The 23,546-nt window shown below is 45.0% G+C and overlaps 1 protein-coding gene across 1 annotated transcript in view; it reads right to left on the bottom strand.

The window, feature by feature from the left end:
- The window catches only part of NBAS (NBAS subunit of NRZ tethering complex), a 540,465-nt gene that overhangs the window by 478,152 nt on the left and 38,767 nt on the right, over positions 1-23,546 (bottom strand). The window contains exons 10-11 of the mRNA XM_083178566.1: positions 5,717-5,855; positions 1,725-1,793 (exon numbers count right to left, since the gene is read on the bottom strand). Coding sequence (XP_083034692.1) covers positions 1,725-1,793; positions 5,717-5,855 — 208 coding nt within the window. The remainder of the gene's footprint in view (positions 1-1,724; positions 1,794-5,716; positions 5,856-23,546) is intronic.

A 23,546-nucleotide genomic window follows, 5' to 3' on the forward strand; every position in this document is an offset into this window, starting at 1 on the left:
TGGCGCTTCCCAGCTGAGTGACCTATATCATCATCATACAGCTTTGCTGCGATCACGCCAAAAAGAACTTCTTACGCACCAGGTCGCATAAACATCTTTGCAAAAATGCGTCCTAGGACCCACATGGAGACGGAGCGAAGGCGGGCATTCTGTTTTCCTCCGTATACAGAATTCGTGGCCATGAATGAAGATAAAGTGGGCGGAGATAAAGTACCGGCCAATCAGCTCCTAAGTGTCATATTTGAAACTCATCCTGTAACATGGCAATAAGGCGCTGACTGGCTGGTACTTCTCTGTCCGCTTTATCGCTCCTCAAAGCTTATTAAATAGACCCCTCAGTCAAACACACAAAATACTGGTGTATTTAAGTGGGGTGCACACGGTCACCGCCGCCGGAGACATTATGGTCACATCCTTCTGTCACTTCGATGGGCTGGTAACTAGTCTGATTACGAACCAGCTGACAATTAAAGATGACCATAAATCACTGTTCTAACCTCCCTGTGAAGAATTTGAACAATACAGTATTTTGCAGCACGGAGGAGCGAAGGGTGATCATTCTGAATGCTTTTGCGATGACGACACAGATGGGTCCCTTTTCGTGTTAGCCACAGCAGCGAGTACTCTCAGCATATTTGTCACGACTACTGTGCGTGCTGCATGCAGGTGTGCTGTGGGATACCACAGGATCCCATGGTGTGTAAGCACTCGCCACTGCACAAGGGTGTACAGAAGAGTGAGGAACCATCTCTAAATCTTTTATATACCCCGTGGGGAGGGGAGCAACGAGGGGAGCGGGGGCCATGCTGCATTGACGTAGACCTTCCATGTCTGTACAAGCAGGATGAGGGAGGGGGTCGTTAACAATGCTTTGGAGCATGCATTATTAACGAAATTGTGTATAAACACTATATGAGGAAGGGAAAGATATCGCTCAGATGGACCATTCTGAGCGATATCTTTTGCTATTTCCACTGGGGTGTATGGGGCTTAAGGGCCAGATTCAATCAGATGTGGTGATGTACTATTCCAGGAATAGGGGGGTAGCCTTGCGTTCTAACACCTAGGGCTATTCATTTACAGCCACTTTTTTTTCACGAAGTAAATTACCAGCTAACACGGAGCTATAGGTTAACATGTGGGGATGGGTTGCAGCACCCACAATTTCCCACAGGCTTGAACAAAACTCTGTGTTAACTTCACCCTATGCATGGTAAGACAGGCTGCTGTGGGCTCTAACTGAATAACCCTGGTAGATCAATTAGTTTGCAGTAATTAACCATGGCTAACTGAATCTGGCCCTAAATGTTTACACAAAATGCTACAACAGAGAAGCGGTGTGGCTATTTCTTACACCAAGTTCCACTGCGTTTAAAGACAACTTTGGAAATGTGTAATTCCTGTGCAGTTAAAGTCCCCATCCGGCATCTGTTGTACACTGTGCGTGGATTCTGGGACGCAAATACAACGCATAATTTAAAGAAACAGACTGGATGCTACACTTCCCAGAACAACTGTAATAATGGGTGTCTTACGCCGTATGGCGTATAAAAGCAAGGTGTATGAGGACACATCTGTTAAAAAGATGAATTATTAATAAGAATTTAATTTCTGAGTTCTCTGCTGTGTAATCTTTTATTTAGTTCCCTTCTTTTACTGATGAGTCTCAATCAAATTGAGGTTCCAGCAGCTGGAACTAAATTAATGAATGAAATCCCTATTACCTGTGCGGTTCCGTGTCTGCTAGATAATCGCAGTTTAATAATCCTCCACAATCCTTTTCTCTTCAATGCCTGGAAAACAAGATCAAGCCATGCGTTACGGCAACCACAGAAATGATAGGCCAAAAATGTACATTTCAGATAATGAGGGCAAACTGCCATGGGGGGGGGGGGGGGGGGGGGTATATAAACCATTGAAGCCACTTCATGCAATTTCAAAATTAATTTACAGCAGTTGAGAATTATTAAGAACCACATACATAACAATGTTAAAATATTTTGTTTCTATTACTTTTAATTGAATTGAAAGTAGTAACCGGAATCCCGACTGTTAATATGTACAGATTAATACTGCAAATACCAAATGTCTAGAGAAACAGCAGATTTGCCTATTGAATTACACTGACTTTACAGCCAGTGAGAACAGAATATAAATGCTTTTCAGTGATTTTAAGACCCCTCTTAAATATCTTGTAAATACGTGCAAAGAAAAACACACGTTGGGGGTAATTCAGGAACGCTCAAAAAAGGTACAAATTTGATGTTTTGGGGACTGCGCATGCTCAATTATGCACATGTGCAGCCCTCCTGTGTGAACGCCTTGAAATGGGTAAAGGACGGAGGGGGGGGGGGGGGGGTGGGAACATGGGCTAGCCGATTCCTGCCGGGGGCGGGAGGCTGATGTCACATGGCGTCAGTGCCCGCCCCGTCTTCGGCATACTCCAACGGAAATAAAAGTCATGTTAGAGACTGACTTTTTTTTTCCAAAGCGGAGAGAAATCATTCGAAGTTCCGCGACCATCGATTGATTTCTCTCCCCTTTGTCCGCATGCCAGGGGATGTGTTCGCGTACATCTCCTAGCATGGTACCGAGGGGTTCGGCCGGGCGGCGTTGAGCCGCTCTATAGCAGCAAACGTCCGCTGCTTAGCAAGCGGTCCTGAATTACGGCCTTTGTTTTGGAATTGGTTCACTAGATACACTCTACTAGAATGTATCCAACACAAATCAGTTCTGCTGGACTCCATCTGCAGCTGGCTTGCCTCGCAGCACTGAAGTGGGGTATGGATCTTTCGCCCAACGAGATTAAGGTCAACAGTCATTAGGTTGATCATTATTAGCCGACAGGCAGACAAATAAAATAAGTCAACGTGTAGGTCAATGTGGTCAAAAGGTCAACATGGACAAATGGACGAAATTAAAAGGGTCAACATGTATTTAGGTTTTTGGGTGTCTATGTCGACGGTGTCTATTATATTTCCCCTGCACGGGGATGGTACCATCCATTTTTTAAAAATAAATATAAAAACTAAATTTTTTACCCATCGCGAACTAATGCTTGTTGACCAATAGTGGTAGATCGAATGACTGTCAACCTAACAAGGTCATGAGTTAAATTTCCACCATGATCATAATTGTGTGGAATTTGTATACACCCCACCCCCTTCCCTGATGCCTGAGTGGGTTTCCTCCGGGTACTCCGATTTCGATTGTGTATATAAAGATACTGGTAATAAATAAATAACTATTGCAATTCTTTTTGTGCAACATCAAAGTTCACAGGAACCACCAAAGGTAAAACCGCGGCCGGGATGGGAATTATTTGATCGATTCTGCTAGAAACAGAAGCAACGTAAGATTGCTCACTGCCGCTATGAAGCAGAAAAGCTGCAGTTATTACAGTAATAAGAGATTTGTTAAAAAGGGGGGGGGGGGTGGATGGCTAAATATAACAGTGTAACTAGCATATATCCAATATTTATTTCATTTATTTATTAACAGTTTCTTATATAGCGCACACATATTCCGCAGCGCTTTACAGAGAATATTTTAACATTCTCATCAGTCCCTGCCCCAGTGGAGCTTACAATCTATATTCCCTACCACATGTACATGCGCACACAGACATTCTAGGGTTCCATTTGTTGGAAGCCAATTAACCTACCTGTATATTTTTGGATTGTGGGAGGAAACCGGAGTACCCGGAGGAAACCCACGCAAGCACGGGGAGAATATACAAACTCTGCACAGTTAGGGCCATGGTGGGAATAGAACCCATGACCTCAGTGCTGTGAGGCAGTAATGCTAACCACTACACCATCCGTGCTGCCCAATATAGATGCATATTAACATATTGAGCAGATCACTTCTAAAAATAAGTCACTGGTTAGTACAGATACACAGTGCATTAGAAAATAATATATCTTTGGGCAAACAAGAAAACATAATTAATAGTCCAGAAACGTAAGTTATTACAGAGATTCCTTATACTGCACCCCTGCTGGCAAGTGTAATTAGGATGCAATACAGTGTGTTACCCAAACAGCCAGACTGTGCCAAATAAATACATCATTATATTATAGAAATACATTACACATTCTAACTGCCGTGCTGGTGTCTTCCTTTCCAATCGGGCACTACCTATGGGGGTAGGTTTGTATATTCTCCCCACATTTCCATGGGCTCCTCCCACATAGCAAATACATACAGTATTTGCCATTTGTTTCGGGCCGGTATCTGTGAAGGGGCGGGGATTAGTGGCGTGGCTCGGAGCATAGCTTTGCTTCATAAACCTGCTTTGAGGGGGAACCTTGCTGTCTGCGTTGCTATCGATGGCCATAGATGGCAAAATCATCGACTATTGGTGGCAAACGATCGATTGTAATCCATAGATTAATTAGGTTGGATACTGACTAAATAATCTTTACAGTGCTTATGTGTCCATGTGATATGGAATAAAGGGGCTGATTTAGGGATGTATGCAAACCCGATGGGTTTGGTATCGTTTATCGAGATCACACTCAGTGGTAGATGTATGAAGCAGTGATAAGGGAGGAGAAGTGAGCCAGAGGAAAAGTGGCCCATGACAACCAATCAGCTGCTCTGTATAATTTCATTTTATGCAAATTATAGATGTTACCTCAGTGCTGATTGGTTGCCATGGGACACTTTTCCTCTGGCTCACTTCTGAAGAATGTAACAAAGTACAGAATACCTAGGACATGTGTAATAATGATCATTTCATACTTGACCGACCATTTTTAGGCATTATATACAACGCCTGGGTATTCTATACATTGCCCACTTTAACACATTGCCGGTAACATATATATATATATATATATATATATATATATATATATATATATATATATATATATATATATATATATATACACAGTATAGTAATACATAAACCTACATAACAGACAGCACACACTGCACTGCTTGTAAAAAGTAATTTGGCGGAAAATCAGCCCAAAGACTTGCTTAGACATTTTGCCTGGGGCCCTGTTGAACTGCAGACTAAGGGCCATATTCTCTAAGCTTCAAAAGTGATAAAATGGAGAGTGATAAACAGCCAGCCAAACAGCTCCTACCTGCCATGTCAAAGACTGTGTTTGAAAAATGTCAAACAGGAGCTGATTGGCTGACTGTTTATCACTCTCCACTGTATCACTTTTGAAGCTTAGAGAATCTGGCACTAAGGCCCTTATTCTGGTTCACTCACAAAGGCAAATTCCTTCTCAAATGGACAAAACAATGTGCACTGCAGGGGGCAGATGTAACTTCGAGAAGAGAGAATTAGATTTGGGGCGAGTTATTTTGTTCCCCCCCCCCCTGCAGTGCACATGGTTTTGTCCATTTGAGAAGGAATTTGCCTTTGCGAGTGAACCAGAATAAGGGCCTGAGACTCAGATAAATGACATGAAATGTGTGCATAGAGATGCCTGCGCACTGTGCAGAAGGCCTACGCTGGCAAGGTAACACACACAGGCCCCCTCGCACAGTGCGGTGTAACTGCCACCAACCTCCTCAGAACACCAGCTCGCGGTGCCTGCGGTTACCCACACGCTTCCTCTGATGATTTTTTAATTTACTGTAAACATGTTAAACTGCTGAAATTTTAAATAAGGACATTAAAGATGCTGTGATAAATAATTAAGCATAGCAAATGAGGACTAAAATGCACGCGAGGCTCTCTCTCATTACTTACTGCGCCCACGTCGTCATTGTAATTCGTGACCTGTTTGTAATGGGGGGAGCCGGAGAGCACCCTCCAGGACGTGAGGCCACACTGTGTTGCCTTAGACACTCCATCTTCATTTGTCTCGCTGCCACCGACTAGAAGGAGCCTAGAAGACACAATCAGCCCCACATATTCTTTATAAATAGAGACATGTTCATTAGAGCGGACCTTGGTCCCAGTAATCACCGCAATGCACAGTAATACAGACTTTGGGGGAGATTTAGCAACACAGAAAGAAATAAAACGCATAGAGATAAAGCACCATCCAATCAGCTTTTGTCATTTTACAGGCCGATGTATCAAAAATGACAAGAGCTGATTGGTCAATACCTTATCCATCTCCATGCTTTGATATACCTCTTACCCTTAAGAGAAACCACTGCTAAGGGTGGACATACACAGGCCGATCTGATTGCTCAACTTGGGGTCCAAGTAGCAGTGTCGGAACCAATATTCAGTATGAAAACACACCAGCTTGCACACACACACACACACTTGCAGCGCTTCACTGGGAGGTGCTGCAGCGCAGTTCAAAATTCAAATAGGGTAGTCACACCCACTGCCAGTGAGTTTGGAATGGCAGTTGGTGACAGTGGGTGTGGCTCCCCTATTTGAATTTTGAACTGCGCTGCAGCCCCCTCCCCTCTGGAGCCGCCGGCTGCTGATAAGTCCACCGCATTTTCGGTCAGCAGGTCCTAGCTCCTCCTAATAGGTTGATTCAATTGGGACAATGGGCCTAATTCACATGCTTTTGCAGCTGCTGTATGAAAACAAACAAAATGTCACAACCGCCTGGATTTGTTTTGCCACCTGGTAATTTTGCAGATCCCAGAAGCTGCGTATAAATACTCAGCATCCAATCGCAGACCAGTCGATTATAAAAATCCTGCATACAGGATCGCAGTTGCAGTCTCAAGTGTGCCCCCAAAATGGTTCTGACGCGCCTGCATTTTTACCGCCACTCCTTATTAACTCCACCAAAAAGCTCCTAACAGTCAAACACTTTGCGAATGAATCTAGCCTGTGATGGACATCACGAGATCGCTGCAATACATGGGCAGTGCAAGTTGCATGCACAGACCAACGATATTACATCAACCGCGTAAAAAGTGCTTGCAAACAGATGTTCCTACCCAGCTTTCTGAGTACTTTTAAGGCAGTGGTGTCAAACTCATGGCCCTCCAGCTGTTTTGGAACTACGTGTCCCAGCATGCCCTGCTGCAGTTTTAGCAATACATAATATAAAACCTGTGGCAGGGCATGCTGGGACGTGTATTTCCACAAGAGCTGGATGGCCATGAGTTTGACACCACTGTTTTAATGTCAATCCTGTAAACTCAGAAACCTTAAAAACATCCACTTCCAGTATATTTCCACTCACCGCTACAACAGTACGTTACACCTAAGTATCAGCTCAGCTCCATAAACTCACTTACTGTATGTCTGATATTTTACAGAATGATAAAGAGAGAGACAAACAGCGGCCGTCCTAATGTGCACTGTATCATAACAACAGAAAATGTGCCAATTTCACACAAAGTAATTACTCCAAATCATAGTAATTGCGCTCTCTCATTTGTTACCAGGCGAGGTTTCTGCCAATTGGAATCAAAACAACACAGGATTAAAATTGCTCAGAAAGAAAAAAAAACATAGCAGAAGTAAAATTGGTCTGCCTGACGCCGATAATATTCAGCGGATGATATGTGTGTGACGCACAGCATGCAGGGAAATTCTATTTGGGCAAATGTTTACAGCGCCGCGCACCCACGCAATACCCTGTGCGACAAGCCAGCGGGGGACAACTGCACCTAATTGTCCGCGTCTTTGTTTTAGAAGACAGACTTTATTACTCATTCCTAACCCATCACTTAAGATGTCACTTCTGTTTCCCACACGCCATTTAGACGAAATCAGTAAAAAGCTCTGCAAATATTTAAAGGGCGAATAAACCAAAGAGTTTTACTTATAAGGTGTGTTGCTGCCACTTTAAGGGCTTTGTGCAAACTGAGCGGTATTTCAGCTGGCATAGCGTATCTTGGGCCTGATTCGCACCTGCTAATTTGGGGATCGAGCAATTGCGCATGTGTACCGTACGCATTGCGCTTGCATATGCCCAAATATTGAGAGAAAACGCACATGGATTGTAAATGCCATGTGGCTGGAGGTTGACTAACAGGAAGTCGGCATTTGGGGGTGGAAACCTGACCGTTTTTTCTGGGAGTGTCAGAGAAAAACGGAGGCGTGCCCAGGTGTTTAAAGGGAGGGTGTGTGATGACAGTGCCGGGGTCGGTCAGCCTGTCTCCATCGCAGAGTTGTGGAAAGGTCAAACCTACTCAGAATTGCACAGACTGTATAATTCGACATGGATAGCGATCTGCGATAGTTTCGCAATTTATTTGCAAATTTGCACAGGTCACCGTTTCTTTCTGTCTGGGTGGCAGCTATCTACTCGCAGTCATCTGCATCTTTGCACATCAGTGATCAGATCTGAATCAGGCCCTTTGTGTGGTTTGAATTTGCGCATACCTGAAATGGTGTGCAGGAAGCGGTCAATCCCCAGACACTCTGCCAAGCGGTCACTTCCACTCTAGCACTTAGGGCTGAGACCATGTGGGAGGACAGCAGAGTGGAGCGGTTGGTGGTTGAAGTTTGAATTGCTGCTAATCTCTACTCATTACCTTTCCTTCCAATTGTTTGTCACCACACTCATGCAGTGCATATATATTTTAGAACATTTTATTTAAAGTTGAGTTTTAATGCCTTAATCACATTACAAGCAAGAGTGCTGCCCCAACAACTGGAGTCCCTCTGTTTTCTTCTCTGTCAATCTATTCAAGTGTATGCGTCACTTATGCATAAGAGGCAACAACTCTGCGGTCTGAACAAATAAATGTCAAATTTAAATAAATTGTTTTATAAGAAAGTTATTTACTGTAAGATGTTGCCTAGTATTGCAGAATAGGAGGTGTGCAGCATAATACTTATGGCTGACTGGGAAGGAGTTAAAGGGGTATATACAATTGATGTCGGATCCATTCTGAAATTCTTTTGACGGAATGGATCAGTCAACCATTATCCAATGCAGCGGCCAAACCGGATGTCTGATTTGGCCGCTGATTGATGCTCACCCGTCTGTCGTGGGGATCGAGTAAGCGGGAGCCGAGACGTAGCCAGGAGAGCTGTTCTCACCCATCACGGCGGCAGGACAGGTGAGTGCGGCAGGTGGGTACAGAAGGCGACGGACAGAAGGACGGTGCCGTGTAAGCTGCTGCTGCTCACCTGGCCTTGTCCTCTCTGCCTCAATCCGACATCTTTTCATGTCGGATTGAGATTTCCGTAAACATGGCAAAACCCTTTCGATTTGGCTGTGTTTCCATCAAAAGCAGGTGGATTAGCGGCTATTCCGTCAATCCACCTGGTTTTCGGCAGGTAGAAACATTCCGACCTTCCTAAAAAACAGCTAGCATTGAATAGATCAGAACCCCTTGCCTTTTTTATTCTCTTTTATCTATTCTATTCAAATGAATCAGTTCTGCCTAGACCACGTCATGAGCACATTTCCATATTTGTGTTACGGTTTCGGGTGTGAACCCGCAGCCGGGACTGCTGTTTAGGACAGCCACGGCGGGACCCTACGCTGACTCTGTTGACCCCCAAAGTTAGGTGACTGGTTCCTGCAGATATTAGGCTTCGCCAGTAGCAGCCACGTTAAGCCTGCCGTTAAGCCCGCCCTAGCTCCGGTGCAGCAAGGTGTTATGAGAGGACAAAGAACCGGGGACGCCCTAAGGGTACAGTAAAAAGGTAATCTAGCTAAGGAAGCCTTACTGAGAATTAAAGAAAAAGGCAACTTGCCAAAACTAACATACGCAGCTAATTGCGCCAGCGACCGAGTCCCCAAACACCAGCGACCGCGTCAAATACACAAGAATAAATTACACCACGAACAATACGCATGGAATACTGAACATAGAATAAGGCACCGGAAGTTAGCACCCAAGAAAAAGCAAATAAGTAAACAGCGTACTGCTGAAAAGACACCCTTGCACACCAAGCAGAGGGTGGGTAAATAAAAATATGCTCAGGAGAGCAACAAGAAATAATGAAATATACCAGGCCCCTAGCAGGGGTACCCACAAGACCAGGAACCAACGGAAGAGACAGGGAACCACCACAGGGAAGAATTCCCTGGCGCTGACAGGCACTGGTGCAGAGAAGGAATATGGCAGCTTGCCAGGACTTTATTAATAAACAAGGAACAAAACCAGGCTCCACTGGAGCACTTACATGACCTGGAACTGTCACAACAGGACAGTAGAACATCCAGCAGCTCAGGATGGTAAAGAGCCGGCTGGGACAGATCCAGAGCAGACTGACAGGATTCTGCTACTGAAAGTAAAGCAGGCTGGAACTGCCAAAGGCCAGGAAGGCTGCACTGAAGAAATAAGGGAGAAACAACTAATGACCAGCAGACGGCTGCTAACAGAGCAGTAACCTAACAGAGTGCCAGCAGGAAACAGGAACTAGCAGCTACCTGCAAAAGGAACAGGAAGCTAGGACTCAGGAACTGAAGTTATCACTGGCAGGGCAGAGCTAGAGAGAATCCCCAATGAAGGGCTCAAGTGATTAATCAGCTGAGAGAGATCCAGACAGCTCCCAAGCTGTAATAACGAGCTCCTTACCTCGCAGACTTGTGAATAAATTGAGCTCACAGAATACTGAGCTGTAATGGCACAGACCTACCACTGGAGGCCAAACACAAACTGAACAGAACTGAACCATTACTAATGGTTCCTAACAATATGACAGTTAAGCCGTTACCAGTCTTCAGGGTAAGCAGGAAAACAACTCAAGCAAATAGAGATTAAGTAATCCGCCCTTTTTTGGATAGGGCAGTGTTGGTGGGGTTTATGAATAGGTAATGACTATGTGCACAAGTGATATGCGTAACAGTGTTTTATTCAAAAAACAAACAAAACAAAAAACAAAATGAAACTACATAAGGTGCAACAGTTGTTACAGAAATAACAGTGCTGAAATAGGCTGGTGTTGCTATTTCATACTGGATACAAAAAAGGGGGGGAGAAAAGGGGATTTCAGTCCAGCTTCTGTAGGTTAGGACTTGTGTGTGGGGGTGTTGCGGCGGGGGGGCGTTAGGGGGGGGGGGGGTCGGGATACTGCCCGGTAGGAATGGGTCCAGGGAGGATAAAGTCCTAGTGGCTTGATGTTGCACGGCTGCGGCGTCCCGCTGTGCCGTGTTCCAGATGCCGCTTTGTTAGCCCAAGGTTGCCGTTGGTCGGTGCGGCCAGTGGATGGTGACGGGGCTGCTCTCCGTTCCAGTAGGGAGAGATGGTGCACGTCACTGGGGAGGGGGGTGTTCGGTGCGGCTAGGTCTGGGCGCTCCTTGTGTCCTTAGCCCGTTCAGCCGACAGTGCAGGTGTCCGGTTGAGACCCGTATTCCTGCGCTGTCCGACGCTGTGGGGACGTGGAGTGTCTGACGGGGGCTGTGGGCAGGTGGAGCTTTTGATCGCTCCTTCCCGCCCCGGGTGTCCTGTCTACGGACCTGCCAACTCACCTACTCCCGGTCCAAGCGTGGATCACTTGCTCCCGTCTGTTAGTGCTGGCTGTTGGCTGTTAGGATCCTCCGCTGTGCTTCTTTGGTGTTCACCCCTCTCAGGGCTGCTTGGGTGACTATAAATAATTTTAATTGCTCCTGCACCACCAACCCGAGGCACCCCAGGGTGCCTAGGCACACAGTTTGGGAACCATTGCATTAGGAAATGCAAGATGAGGGGAAATGTTGAGGTTGAGGCAAGATCTGGAAGACTTGATAAAGGTCTGCTAAATTTGGGAAGAAAAGTGAAGCAGAACCTACAGATCATTACTGCATGTCGGACCTCTGACTCGGACCCCTCCCGGTGGTGGGAAACGGGACTGCATGCTATACATCAAATGCAGGAGGACCGCATGAGACGTATCGCATGTGATCTTGCATCCCTGGAAGATCCCGGCGGCTCAAGGGGGATGACCATACACTGCTGCAACTTCCCGATGTAGTGTATGGCCACCTTTACACTAAAGCTGTGTATCTACGACCTCAACAGTAACGCTATGAAGAACACAAAACAAATATATGAACCAAAATCTTTTTTTTTTTTTTTTTTTACTCAGAGACAGACGTATTAAGCCGGATGAAGTGATAAAGTGGAAGGTGATAATGCAAAAGCCAATCAGCTCCTGTCATTTTTTAAACCCAGCCTGTAACTAGACAGTTAGGAGCTGATTGGCTGCCACATTATCACCTTACAGGCTTAATGCCCCAAAGTGCACTAGCAGCATCAGGCACCTGTACCCTCTTTAAAGCATAAGGGTGGATCTATTACACTTTAGGGTTATCTGAGTGACAAAGGAAATACTGTCCAGGTACAAGGAAGAAGAATGGTTTCATCTAAACATCAGCACATCATCGAACATATGACTCAGCAAAGAAATGACCATACATACCGTACATGACAATCAACTTTGCATAATTTAAAGGGCTGAGACGCTAGAAACTTGTAACATTCATCACAGCCCTCAGATTTGAATCTTATGGAGAATTTGCTTTCAACTAAGAATCCCACATGACCGACACGGTGGAAACCAATACAAAATACAGGTAACGAAACAGATGGTGATTTAATAGCATTTGAAGGAGCAAATTCGTATTGGGGAAAGAAAGCGGCTATGAGGCTGTATGTGAGAGACCGTGCGAAATGTAGCAATGCTACTGGTTAGGCAGAGCACTCCTTGCAGAGAGAAAGTCATTGCAAGGATCGGTAGACAAGGGGGATGCCGTCGTTAGGTCGGCAGAAGAAAGGTTGATGCTCTTTACGTCGATACCGGAAGGTCAACAGGCAGAAGGTTGACTGGGTCCTTAAGTCGACCGGGGGATGGTTGACAATGCACAATGTCAACACGGGTTTATTTTTTTTTTTTTTCCCCTACTGTGGTTCCAGAACAGGCGGTAGTTCATGCCTTACCATCCACTAGGGCATGGTGGGAGTATAGAATAGTGTGCCGAGTGTAGCGAGTGATGCGAGGGGCTGCTGTACACTTAGACAGTGTCCAGAACTAGACGCCTAAAAAAAATAATAATATGTGTAGACCACCTGCATTTTCGACCTTCCGCCGGTTGAGCTAAGGACCCTGTCAACCTTCAGTCCCTATCGGCCTTCCGATGTCGAGTAGTATTGACCTTTCTTGGGTTGACCATATATACATACCCAGACAGGGCCGCTAAGGCGGTTATAACGGAGACACAGTGTGGAGGGGAAGCTCCAGTTTAGAAAATAATTAATGGTATCAGTTACATTCGTCAGGCCAAGATATGAGCTTAGCGAATGCCATCTGAAGATAGCGTTTGCTGTCTTTACCCTATGGGGAGGAAAGTGTCACAGAGAAATTTGATACAAGGTGAAACAATGTGAATGGTTATAAATAGATCCAGAAGAACCACAGGCATCACAGATAATGTATTCTAGAATAAGGCAAAGAACCAGTGACAACTCCCGGGCACACGTCACTGCTTCCCGGTACATAGACAGTATGCAGGGGCACACCTGCCTTCACCAAAAGTCTACATCCACGTGCTGCCTGTTCCCCTTCCGCACACATCTACTAATCCACCAGTCTGATACAATCTCCTTGTGCCAAATACTGTAGCCCGGAGTGATCAGATGTTATGTTGTTGACAAGCAGCAATGTAAAGCCAACAAACATCTCATTTCTCACACGGAACCTTCACTTCTCTCCTTGATGACAGCAACATCAGCATTCTTTCCACCCTGTAAGGCAGAGCCATGAGAGATGTGAGTGATGCGTACACAGTCTGAGAGCCAGGGAAGACTACAAAGTGTTTTCTGCACACAAACCTGACAAACTCTAGTACACAGGATGCTTTACACGGCAGATCCTGTGCCCCACACGTGTACAGTGGAGTGTAGATTTATCTCCTTGCCCACTATCAGAGCATAATGTAAAATAATAATATGTAGATCGGTAAATACAAACATAATGATCAATAAATACAAAAATAATCATTAAGTCTCAGGAAGCACTGTAGTGCCAGCAGGTATTCCTCCTAATGGCACATGCCTTACTGCCACTAGGGGGGGCCGGATGACGGTCCGACAGTGGGGATTCCGACAGTCAGTATCCCCACATCCGGATCCCGACTGCCGGTGCTCAGACAGAGGGGCTCCTGACAAACAGGGCTATTCTCCCTTGTGGGAGAATAGAACCTGTGGCAAGCATAGCATAGCTCGCAAGGAGCTTCTTTGCGCTCGCCCCCGTCGGAGCACCGGCTCCCAATCCCCAACACAGGACCATAGCCACCGCCGGTTTGATCTTGCAGTAATTGCCGCTTTAAAAAAACCTGGAGATTTGTTACCAAATCTCTCACTTTCTGATTCTCTCACCCTATTACATTTCACCCGATGTGTTTTACATGCCGTGTACCAGACAATGGGGGAGATGCACTTACATCTGCCCTGTTAAACTTCATTTATTGTCTCTCTGCCGCATCATTTTCGCAACGTTACTTCAATACGTTCCACGATATGCTCTAATGGTTTTTCTTCCACATTCACTTTGTGGAAAGACACTTCCCATGCGTTGGCGGCCTGATCGTTAATATCGGTCTACTGCGCCTGTGCCCGCACTGTACTTCCTCAGACATGCGCGGCAGTTTTTTTTTTTTTTTTTAAACGCTATTAGTTTCCATCTGCCTGAAGCTACTGCACATGTGCAGTTAATTTTTCAGGATGCCACAATCACGATCACGTCTTTATAGTGCATCCTTATGCCCCTCAAAACAATGCCTCACACATCCTTTGGCTTATTTGTGCCCCTCATACTGATGCCTCACAGCTACTTACAAGAAAGAAATGCCTCCGTATAGCTCTGACATTGGTGCCTGCGTATAACCATCATACTGATGTCTCACACATACATATGCCCCTCATAAGCTTTAAATCTCCCTTGATGATTGGTGCCTCCAATGCTCCTCATACCTCCTTTGCAGAAAAAGTGGCTCTTTAAGCCCCTGGTGCCTCACACCTCCATTAATTTGAAAGGCCTCCTTATGAAGCTTGACAAAAGTGCATCACAACTTACTGTGCCTCACACCAACTACCCTGACAAATGCTTCATACTATGCCCATGAGGGTAGTGTGCCTCACACCTACTTGCAAGGACAACTTAGAAATGACTCAACTATATGACAGTGGTGCCTCACACCTCCATTGTATAAGAAAGCTCATTCATTGTCCCAACTGAAATGACCTCAAAATAGTGTACCAAACAAATTACAATTGCTTCAGGTGGTTATATACAAATCCTGCTAGAGCAAAATGTAAAGCTAGGCTGGCATCTTCACACATACGCTGAGCGCTAAATATCAATGTAAGCCATTGGAAGATGGCCCCGTGACGTTAACCCCTAGAATGTGGAAATTCAAAGACCGCTCTTCCGCTAAACTTAATTGATGTGTAATGGGCATTACGGTGTGTTCCATAATGTGTAATGGGCATAACGGTGTGTTCCATAATGTGTAATGGGCATTACGGTGTTTTCCATAATGTGTAATGGGCATTACGGTGTTTTCCATAATGTGTAATGGGCATAACGGTGTGTTCCATAATGTGTAATGGGCATTACGGTGTTTTCCATAATGTGTAATGGGCATTAGAGTGTGTTCCATAATGTGTAATGGGAATTACGGTGTGTTCCATAATGTGTAATGGGAATTACGGTGTGTTCCATAATGTGTAATGGGCATTGCGGTTTGTTCCATAATGTGTAATGGGCATTACGGTGAGTTCCATAATGTGTAATGGGCATTACGGTGTGTTCAATAATGTGTAATGGGAATTACGGTGTGTTCCATAATGTGTAATGGGAATTGCGGTGTGTTCCATAATGTGTAATGGGCATTACGGTGTGTTCCATAATGTGTAATGGGCATTACGGTGTGTTCCATAATGTGTAATGGGCATTACGGTGTGTTCCATAATGTGTAATGGGCATTACGGTAAGTTCCATAATGTGTAATGGGAATTACGGTGAGTTCCATAATTTGTAATGGGAATTGCGGTGTGTTCCATAATGTGTAATGGGAATTACGGTGAGTTCCATAATGTGTAATGGGCATTATGGTGTGTTCCATAATGTGTAATGGAAATTATGGTGTGTTCCATAATGTCTAATGGGCATTACGGTGAGTTCCATAATGTGTAATGGGCATTATGGTGTGTTCCATAATGTGTAATGGGAATTGCGGTGTGTTCCATAATGTGTAATGTGCATTACGGTGTGTTCCATAATGTGTAATGCCTCATATTTGTGATGTCACTCCTCCTTTCACCACGCAAGGGTCCCACCTGCTGCAGGTGGGCCTGTGTGCTCAAAATGCCAGGGCCAATTTCTGGTCGCAGTCTGGCCCTGGCCAGATGTATCAAGCTTCAAAAAGTGATAAAGGGGAAAGTGATAAACAACCAGCCAATCAGCTCCTACTGTACCTGTCATTTTTCAAACCCAGCCTGTAACATGACAGGTATGAGCTGATTGGCTGGCTGTTTATCACTCTCTACTTTATCACTTTTTGAAGCTTGATACATCTGGCCCTTAGTATCTAACTTAAGTTCCCCTCTAACTGTGCACACAAGGGGTGACGCGGCACCTGGAGAGGAAATGACCCACAAAACCCACCCCATAAGTAAATGTAAGTAAGGTTTGCAGGCTTGAAAGGTTGAACTTGATGCACATATGTCTATTTTCAGCTGCAACTACTATGTTACTAAGGGCCTTATTCAAGTTCACTCTTTCTGACAAAATCCTTCTTAGATGGACAAAACCATGTGCACTGCAGGGGGGCAGATGTAACATGTGCAGAGAGAATATGATCTGGGCGAGTTATTTTATTTCTGTGCAGGGTAAATACTGACTGCTTTATTTTTACACTGCAATATAGATCTCACTTTGAAGTAAAACCCCACCTAAATCTAATTCTCTCTGCACAAGTAACATCTGCCCCACCTGCAGTGCACATGGTTTTGTCCATCTAAGAAGGATTTTGTCAGAAAGAGTGAACTAGAATAAGGCCCTATGTTACAGGATGGTTAGGAAGATCTCAGTCCATCAACGGGTCTCCTGAACCAGTGGCAATTCTGCGAATATTTGTAGCAACTGTCCGCCCAGGGGTTATGGGTGCAGGTGAACCTTGGCCAATCACATTTCTTGCTGTGCACAGTATCTACTGTGTGTCCATTTATATAAATGCCCCAATTGGCAGCAGATAACCAGACGCATGACAGAACAGTGCAAAGTACCACTTATCTACCTGTCCCTTCAGTTCTGAGACAACATATAGTATTCCTATATAGAAGCCCGACTTCTATTCCATACCCCCACAGATGAGCTCTCCCAGGCAGCATATAAGCCATAATTGCCAGCTGTAAAGGTCAGGTTACTACTGAGAGGTTGCCCTGGGGACAATGAAGTCCTGGATATACCGCTGTCCATCTTTCAAGCATTTAATAATGCATTGTCCCGATAATGGAATGTTTAATATAGAATACATTAAGTCAATGAGAAAGCGTTTTTTTTCCTGGTCGGTGAGCAATTAAAGGTCCACATGTAGCAGTTTATAGACTCCCTGTAATCAGCCCTCGCCTGACTTACAGCTTTGCCACTAGATCAATGGAGGAAACAATTACCTGCTGTACATTACACCTCCCCGCTTTCCATGCGGATAAGAGCAGCGCGCTCACAAGTGTCACACTGGCATGATTTGCCGATTCATGTCGCCTAATGATGATGGCATAATCAATTACCCTCAATCTCACAGACCGCTAGGCTTCTTTTTCCAATAGTCCATTTAGGAAAGCGAAAGAGAGGAATCTATGCGCTAAATAAAATAAAAACTTCAGACCGTTGTCAACCTCAAAAAATGAAATGGATGGCGATATTCTATTGGGCTGAGATGACATAACAAATTACTTCTGCTTTCTTCAGCCAGTTTATGTCATCTCAGCCTCTCAAGGTGAATATCATCACAGGTACCTATCCGGATGGAAAGCTGCTGTAATCATTTATCAACACAGAAACCGCAGCCTCTAGAAAAATCATCAATGTGTGCAAATTGCGCCACCGTGTGGTCAGCAGTAGGTACAACGACAAATATATTTTTTTTTCAGTTGTTATAGACATTTATAGATATTGTAATAAGATTTTTCAGTGCAAGGCTTATTATACAGGACAAAAATAACGCAATGAACCTTTTTCATTGCAACAAATACAAAATGTGCTCACTTTCCAGGAGACCCCTTCATAAAAGCTGTACTTGCTGTAATCTGGTTACCATGATTACTTCCTCATTCAATGTAGCTGGCATTCAGCGCTGGATCGATGGGCGGCCAGGGGGGGGGGGGGGGTCGCATTGTACAGTAAATACCGCACACACAGCCAGGATGAAATAACAACACACAAATCAATACAAATATATAGAAAGGAAACACCAGGGAGGGAAACTCAAAAATCACAGAAAGTGGGAAGAAAGAATTTAAGAAGGCACTAAACATATCCATTAAATTCACATGATATGTGCAGAGAGAGATAAAGTAGGGAAGTTGTCACTAGCAACCAATAAGCTACTAACTGATACTTTATAGTCCCTGCTAGCTAAATGACAGCTAGAAGCTAATTGTAGCTAAAGGGAACATAAAGGGCGGGATGTATTAACATACATCGCCGCCCTTCGCACTGCAGCCGCCGCCGCATATGTACTAACATATGCGGCCAGCATCGGGTTGCGGTGACGGAGACCCCCGCGATACCTGTGATGTGGGCTGCGGGGGTCTCCGTCACCTCCCGGCGGCTGCCAGCGTCCCCCTGCGTCTCCTCCTCCCCCCTGAAGCCGGATGTCCTCCCAGCTGTCACACCAGGGGGGGGGAGGAGATTTTGGAGGATGGGGGGGGGGGCGCGGACGTTGTACGGCGGGAGGCGAAAGAAGCCCATAGGCTTCTATAGGGTATCGCCACCGAGGGGGTGGCGATACCCAGCCTTGCGAAACTGGGGCGGACGGGGATTGATACATAGGAAAATGCCGTAAAATGGGGGTTTTATGGCATTTCCCCTTTAGTAAATCTCGCCCATACTGTCCCCACTAGCTTCATAGCACTAAGGGCGGTATTCAATGATCTTCGTTACAGGTTCTCATGGCGATACTTCTCCCTTTTCGTTTGTTTCACATTGCGTAAATTTATCGCGTATGTCACTTTTCCCGCTATTCAAAATTTTTATGACTTGTAACGCCTCCTTGCGTTAAAAGACCTATGAGGCGAACGGTGGGAGTTTCTATATCGCTTTCCCGCCATCGATAAAAGCGATATATGGGCAAGCTGCGCGGAGTTGGTGTCATTTTAGACACGTGCGTCGTCATTGTGGTTCCAGGTCGGCCTCCAACAGTTCATACAGCAGATATATTTCCTGAGATGACAAGCGAAAAGTTTGAATCACTTCCACCTCAGAAAGAGCAGGGTAGTGCCGCGGTCTTGGAATTGAAACACGCAACACAGACTCAATGCAGCCATTTCCTGATCAGGATCCTGCTCACCTCTGTGGGGACGAGTAATCATGCTGGCCAGTAGCAGCAAAACTGAATCAGTGAATGGCTCCATTTTTGTAGTCTGTGATTACAATGGGTAACGAGGGAAGACCTACAAAAATCGATTCCAATACCAGCAGACTGCCAAAGTCTCAGAGTAGGAGTGATTTATGAGAGAAATGAATCATGGGTAAAAAAAAAGATCACATGGTGCTCCAAAGCATCATGGGTACAAGATAATGTAGAAATAAATTTCCTAAAAAATAAAAAAATATATATATATTAATAACTGTTACAGATATAAAAAAGTATTTAATTTATTTGGGGGGGGGGGGGGGAGTTTTTTTTATTACTTTTAATAAGTTAGTTATTTGACTGTCATTGCGCATGGAAATAAAATCGATACTTAGTGGCGATAAATACACAGTTAACCGCGTAGGAGTCATCGTCAAGAAAACATCGAATAGGTGATAAATAATAGGCACTTTCCAGTGTGATGAATGGAAAAAAAACACTTGAACTAATCTAAATTATTGGCGAAAAATAAGCGAAACCAACGAAAAATAGCGGTACCGTATAGACAGTCTATAAAACCCACTTTGAATAGGTGAAAATTATCGAACACAGAAAAATAGCGAAAAATTTAATGATTTTGATAAAAACACATTTATCGGAGAACATTGAATACCGCCCTTAGGGGGGTATTCAATGTCAGGGTCACGGCAGTCGAGCTTGCTCGACCGCTGTGACCCAGTCCCGTTCTCGGTCAGCTCAACTGAGAACATGCAGGCGGGATTCAATGTCCCGCCTGCCATGGATCGAAAAGGGGGCGTGGCCGCGAGTTGCGGCGGGGAAGAGGCGAGCTGCAGCCGGCAGCTCGTCACTTCCCAGCTGTTCTCGGCAGAACGAGCCCGACAGCTAGTGATGTCGGGCTCTTTCTGCCGAGATACCCTGCTCAATGCTGTCGGGGAAGACAGCATTGAATAGGGCCCGGCGGTCATCTCCCCGATGGGAGGTGCTCGTCTGAGATTGAATATCCCCCAAGTGTTCCCTTCCTGTGATCAATGTGTTTTCTTCCTGTGTTCTATGGGGGCAATGCAATTGATTGTTATTTTATGTGGGTACCAATGTGATATTTGTTTTCATGTGAAGGCCAATGTATTTACATTTTTGGAAATTGTGGGGACCAGGGTAATTGTTTTTTTCATATAGGCGCCTTGTTGTTTTCCGGTGTGGGCCAATGTGTTTTTCACTGTGGTGTGCCTTGGCAATTTTAAAATCTTGTTTGGTGATCCGCGAGTTGAAAAAGATTGAAAAAAGCCGGTCTACACAGTATCTCCTCCCATAATGTTTTTATAACTAAAAAAGGCAGCTTGCCTATCAACCTGCAGCTTCTATGGACAGAACTGGCTGCAGGTATAAGAGGGCCGGCTGGACAACTAACTTGTGGGGCCCCCTATTAATAAAAGTGATATAATGGCAGTATAATTTATACTTTTATCCATTACGTACGTCATCAGTATTTTCTTGGAATGCGCCAATAAATCTTTGGTGCATTATTTCTAAGAAAATATAAATAACATAAGGAATGGATGAACAAAAATGGGAAGGTTACTAGAGTTGTTAAAATTAAAAGGACATATACATAAAAAATGGACAGACATCGTAAGATTACAATAAGTAACTCACAAAATATTAGTTGTTAACCCTTTGAATGCCAAGTGAATTTGTCAAAAAAAGGTGTAAAAATTGCCAAGCAAACATTTTTAGTCATCTTAATGACCTGTAATGTTTATATAGGAAAAATAATCTTTTTTTTTTACACATTTTTTATTTGAATTGATATAACAAATGGGAGTGATGCTGGCATTTTTAGTGGAAATTTTTCACATCTGTCACAGAGAGGTTGGCACGCAAAGGGGGGGTATTCAATCACCGGCGACCATCTCCTGACGAGGAAGATGGCTGCCGGGCCCTATTCAATGCTGTCTTTCTCGACAGCATTGAACAGGGGAGCTCAGCAGATCAAGCCTGACTTCACAAGCAGTGAACGGCCGGGAAGTGATTAGCTCTCGGCTGAAGCTCGCCTCTTCCCGGCCGCAGCTTGCAGCCATGGCCCCTTTTCACCCCGCCTGCGATCTCTCGGTCGAGCAGACCGAGAACGGGACAGGGTCACGGCTGTCGAGCTTGCCCCCCCAGATTGAATAACCCCCAAAAGGATTCAATAAATATAGTTACCTAATGGAAAATAGTATATAGTGCTGTTGTTTATGAATAATTCACAACTGATATGTCCGACACCACACAGCTCACAGTCCGCTGCCAGCCAGTCACACACTGCCGGTGCCGCTAATGAAAGAGCTGAATGACAAGGCGCCGCCTCAATCTCAGCTCCTTGACGTCACAGAAATCCCAGTGGCTGTGGCGGTGACTGAAATCACTGTGTAGTGAAGGAATCGGAGTTACAGCTGAATCGCATGTTGTCTTTCGATTTTAGTACCAACGGCGTGCGTGATTCAGGGGCAAGGTGTGGATGGTACCAGGATGCCGCCATGGGGAAGGGAGTCGGGAACATTAAACATTGCACCACTCATTACTAAATGCAGCCAACACCAGCACTGGTGACATTCACAATAAACTGAAAACACATTCTAAAAGTTAATTTCCTTCTAGGTATGAAAGCCATAAAGAACCATAGTAGACGGTCTTGTGTTGTTCCCGTATTTGAGATTTATGTGATGCATAATACCAGGAACATTTCATTACTGGAACGGAACCCACACTGTTCGGATATCTGGGGTGACGGATGATAATGGCTAAAAATTACATATTAAATAGAGCTGATCCTTAACTTAACGTTCCAATAATATTGCACATTAATTTCCTCCTCTGCAGTAAAGTACAGATTACGATAACTAAACTCATTATATTACAGGGAAGGATGCCGCTGTATTATACATAGATTAAACTGTGAATCGGTTACATAGCCGGCTATATGATTAGCAGATTGCTATAACTAGGAAAATAGGCCAAGGATGATCTTATCTTCCTGTATCTAAAGCATAGAACCTGTAATCATCGGGAAAAAGTACAGCACAGGAACAGCTGTAGGAGCAGGCGCTGTAGTGTGGTCAGACATAACTACAGCCAGTCACCCAGCAGGAAACATGGCCGCTGTATAGGGAGACTGAGCATACAGGAATAGCTGTAGGAGCAGGCGCTGTAGTGTGGTCAGACATAACTACAGCCAGTGACCCAGCAGGAAACATGGCCACTGTAAAGGGAGACTGAGCATACAGGAATAGCTGTAGGAGCAGGTGCTGTAGTGTGGTCAGACATAACTACAGCCAGTGACCCAGCAGGAAACATGGCCGCTGTATAGGGAGACTGAGCATACAGGTATAGCTGTAGGAGCAGGCGCTGTAGTGTGGTCAGACATAACTACAGCCAGTGACCCAGCAGGAAACATGGCCACTGTATAGGGAGACTGAGCATACAGGAATAGCTGTAGGAGCAGGCGCTGTAGTGTGGTCAGACATAACTACAGCCAGTCACCCAGCAGGAAACATGGCCACTGTATAGGGAGACTGAGCATACAGGTATAGCTGTAGGAGCAGGTGCTGTAGTGTGGTCAGACATAAATACAGCTAGTCGACCAGCAGGAAACATGGCCGCTGTATAGGGATACTGAGCATACAGGAATAGCTGTAGGAGCAGGTGCTGTAGTGTGGTCAGACATAAATACAGCCAGTGACCCAGCAGGAAACATGGCCGCTGTATAGGGAGACTGAGCATACAGGAATAGCTGTAGGAGCAGGCGCTGTAGTGTGGTCAGACATAACTACAGCCAGTGACCCAGCAGGAAACATGGCCGCTGCATAGGAATACTGAGCATACAGGAATAGCTGTAGGAGCAGGCGCTGTAGTGTGGTAAGACATAACTACAGCCAGTCACCCAGCAGGAAACATGGTCGCTGTATAGGGATAATGAGCATACAGGAATAGCTGTAGGAGCAGGTGCTGTAGTGTGGTCAGACATAACTACAGCCAGTCACCCAGCAGGAAACATGGCCGCTGTATAGGGAGACTGAGCATACAGGAATAGCTGTAGGAGCAGGCGCTGTAGTGTGGTCAGATATACATACAGCCAGT

Source organism: Crinia signifera, chromosome 3, assembly GCF_055691185.1.
Source record: "Crinia signifera chromosome 3, ASM5569118v1, whole genome shotgun sequence".
NCBI classification, from domain to species: domain Eukaryota; kingdom Metazoa; phylum Chordata; class Amphibia; order Anura; family Myobatrachidae; genus Crinia; species Crinia signifera.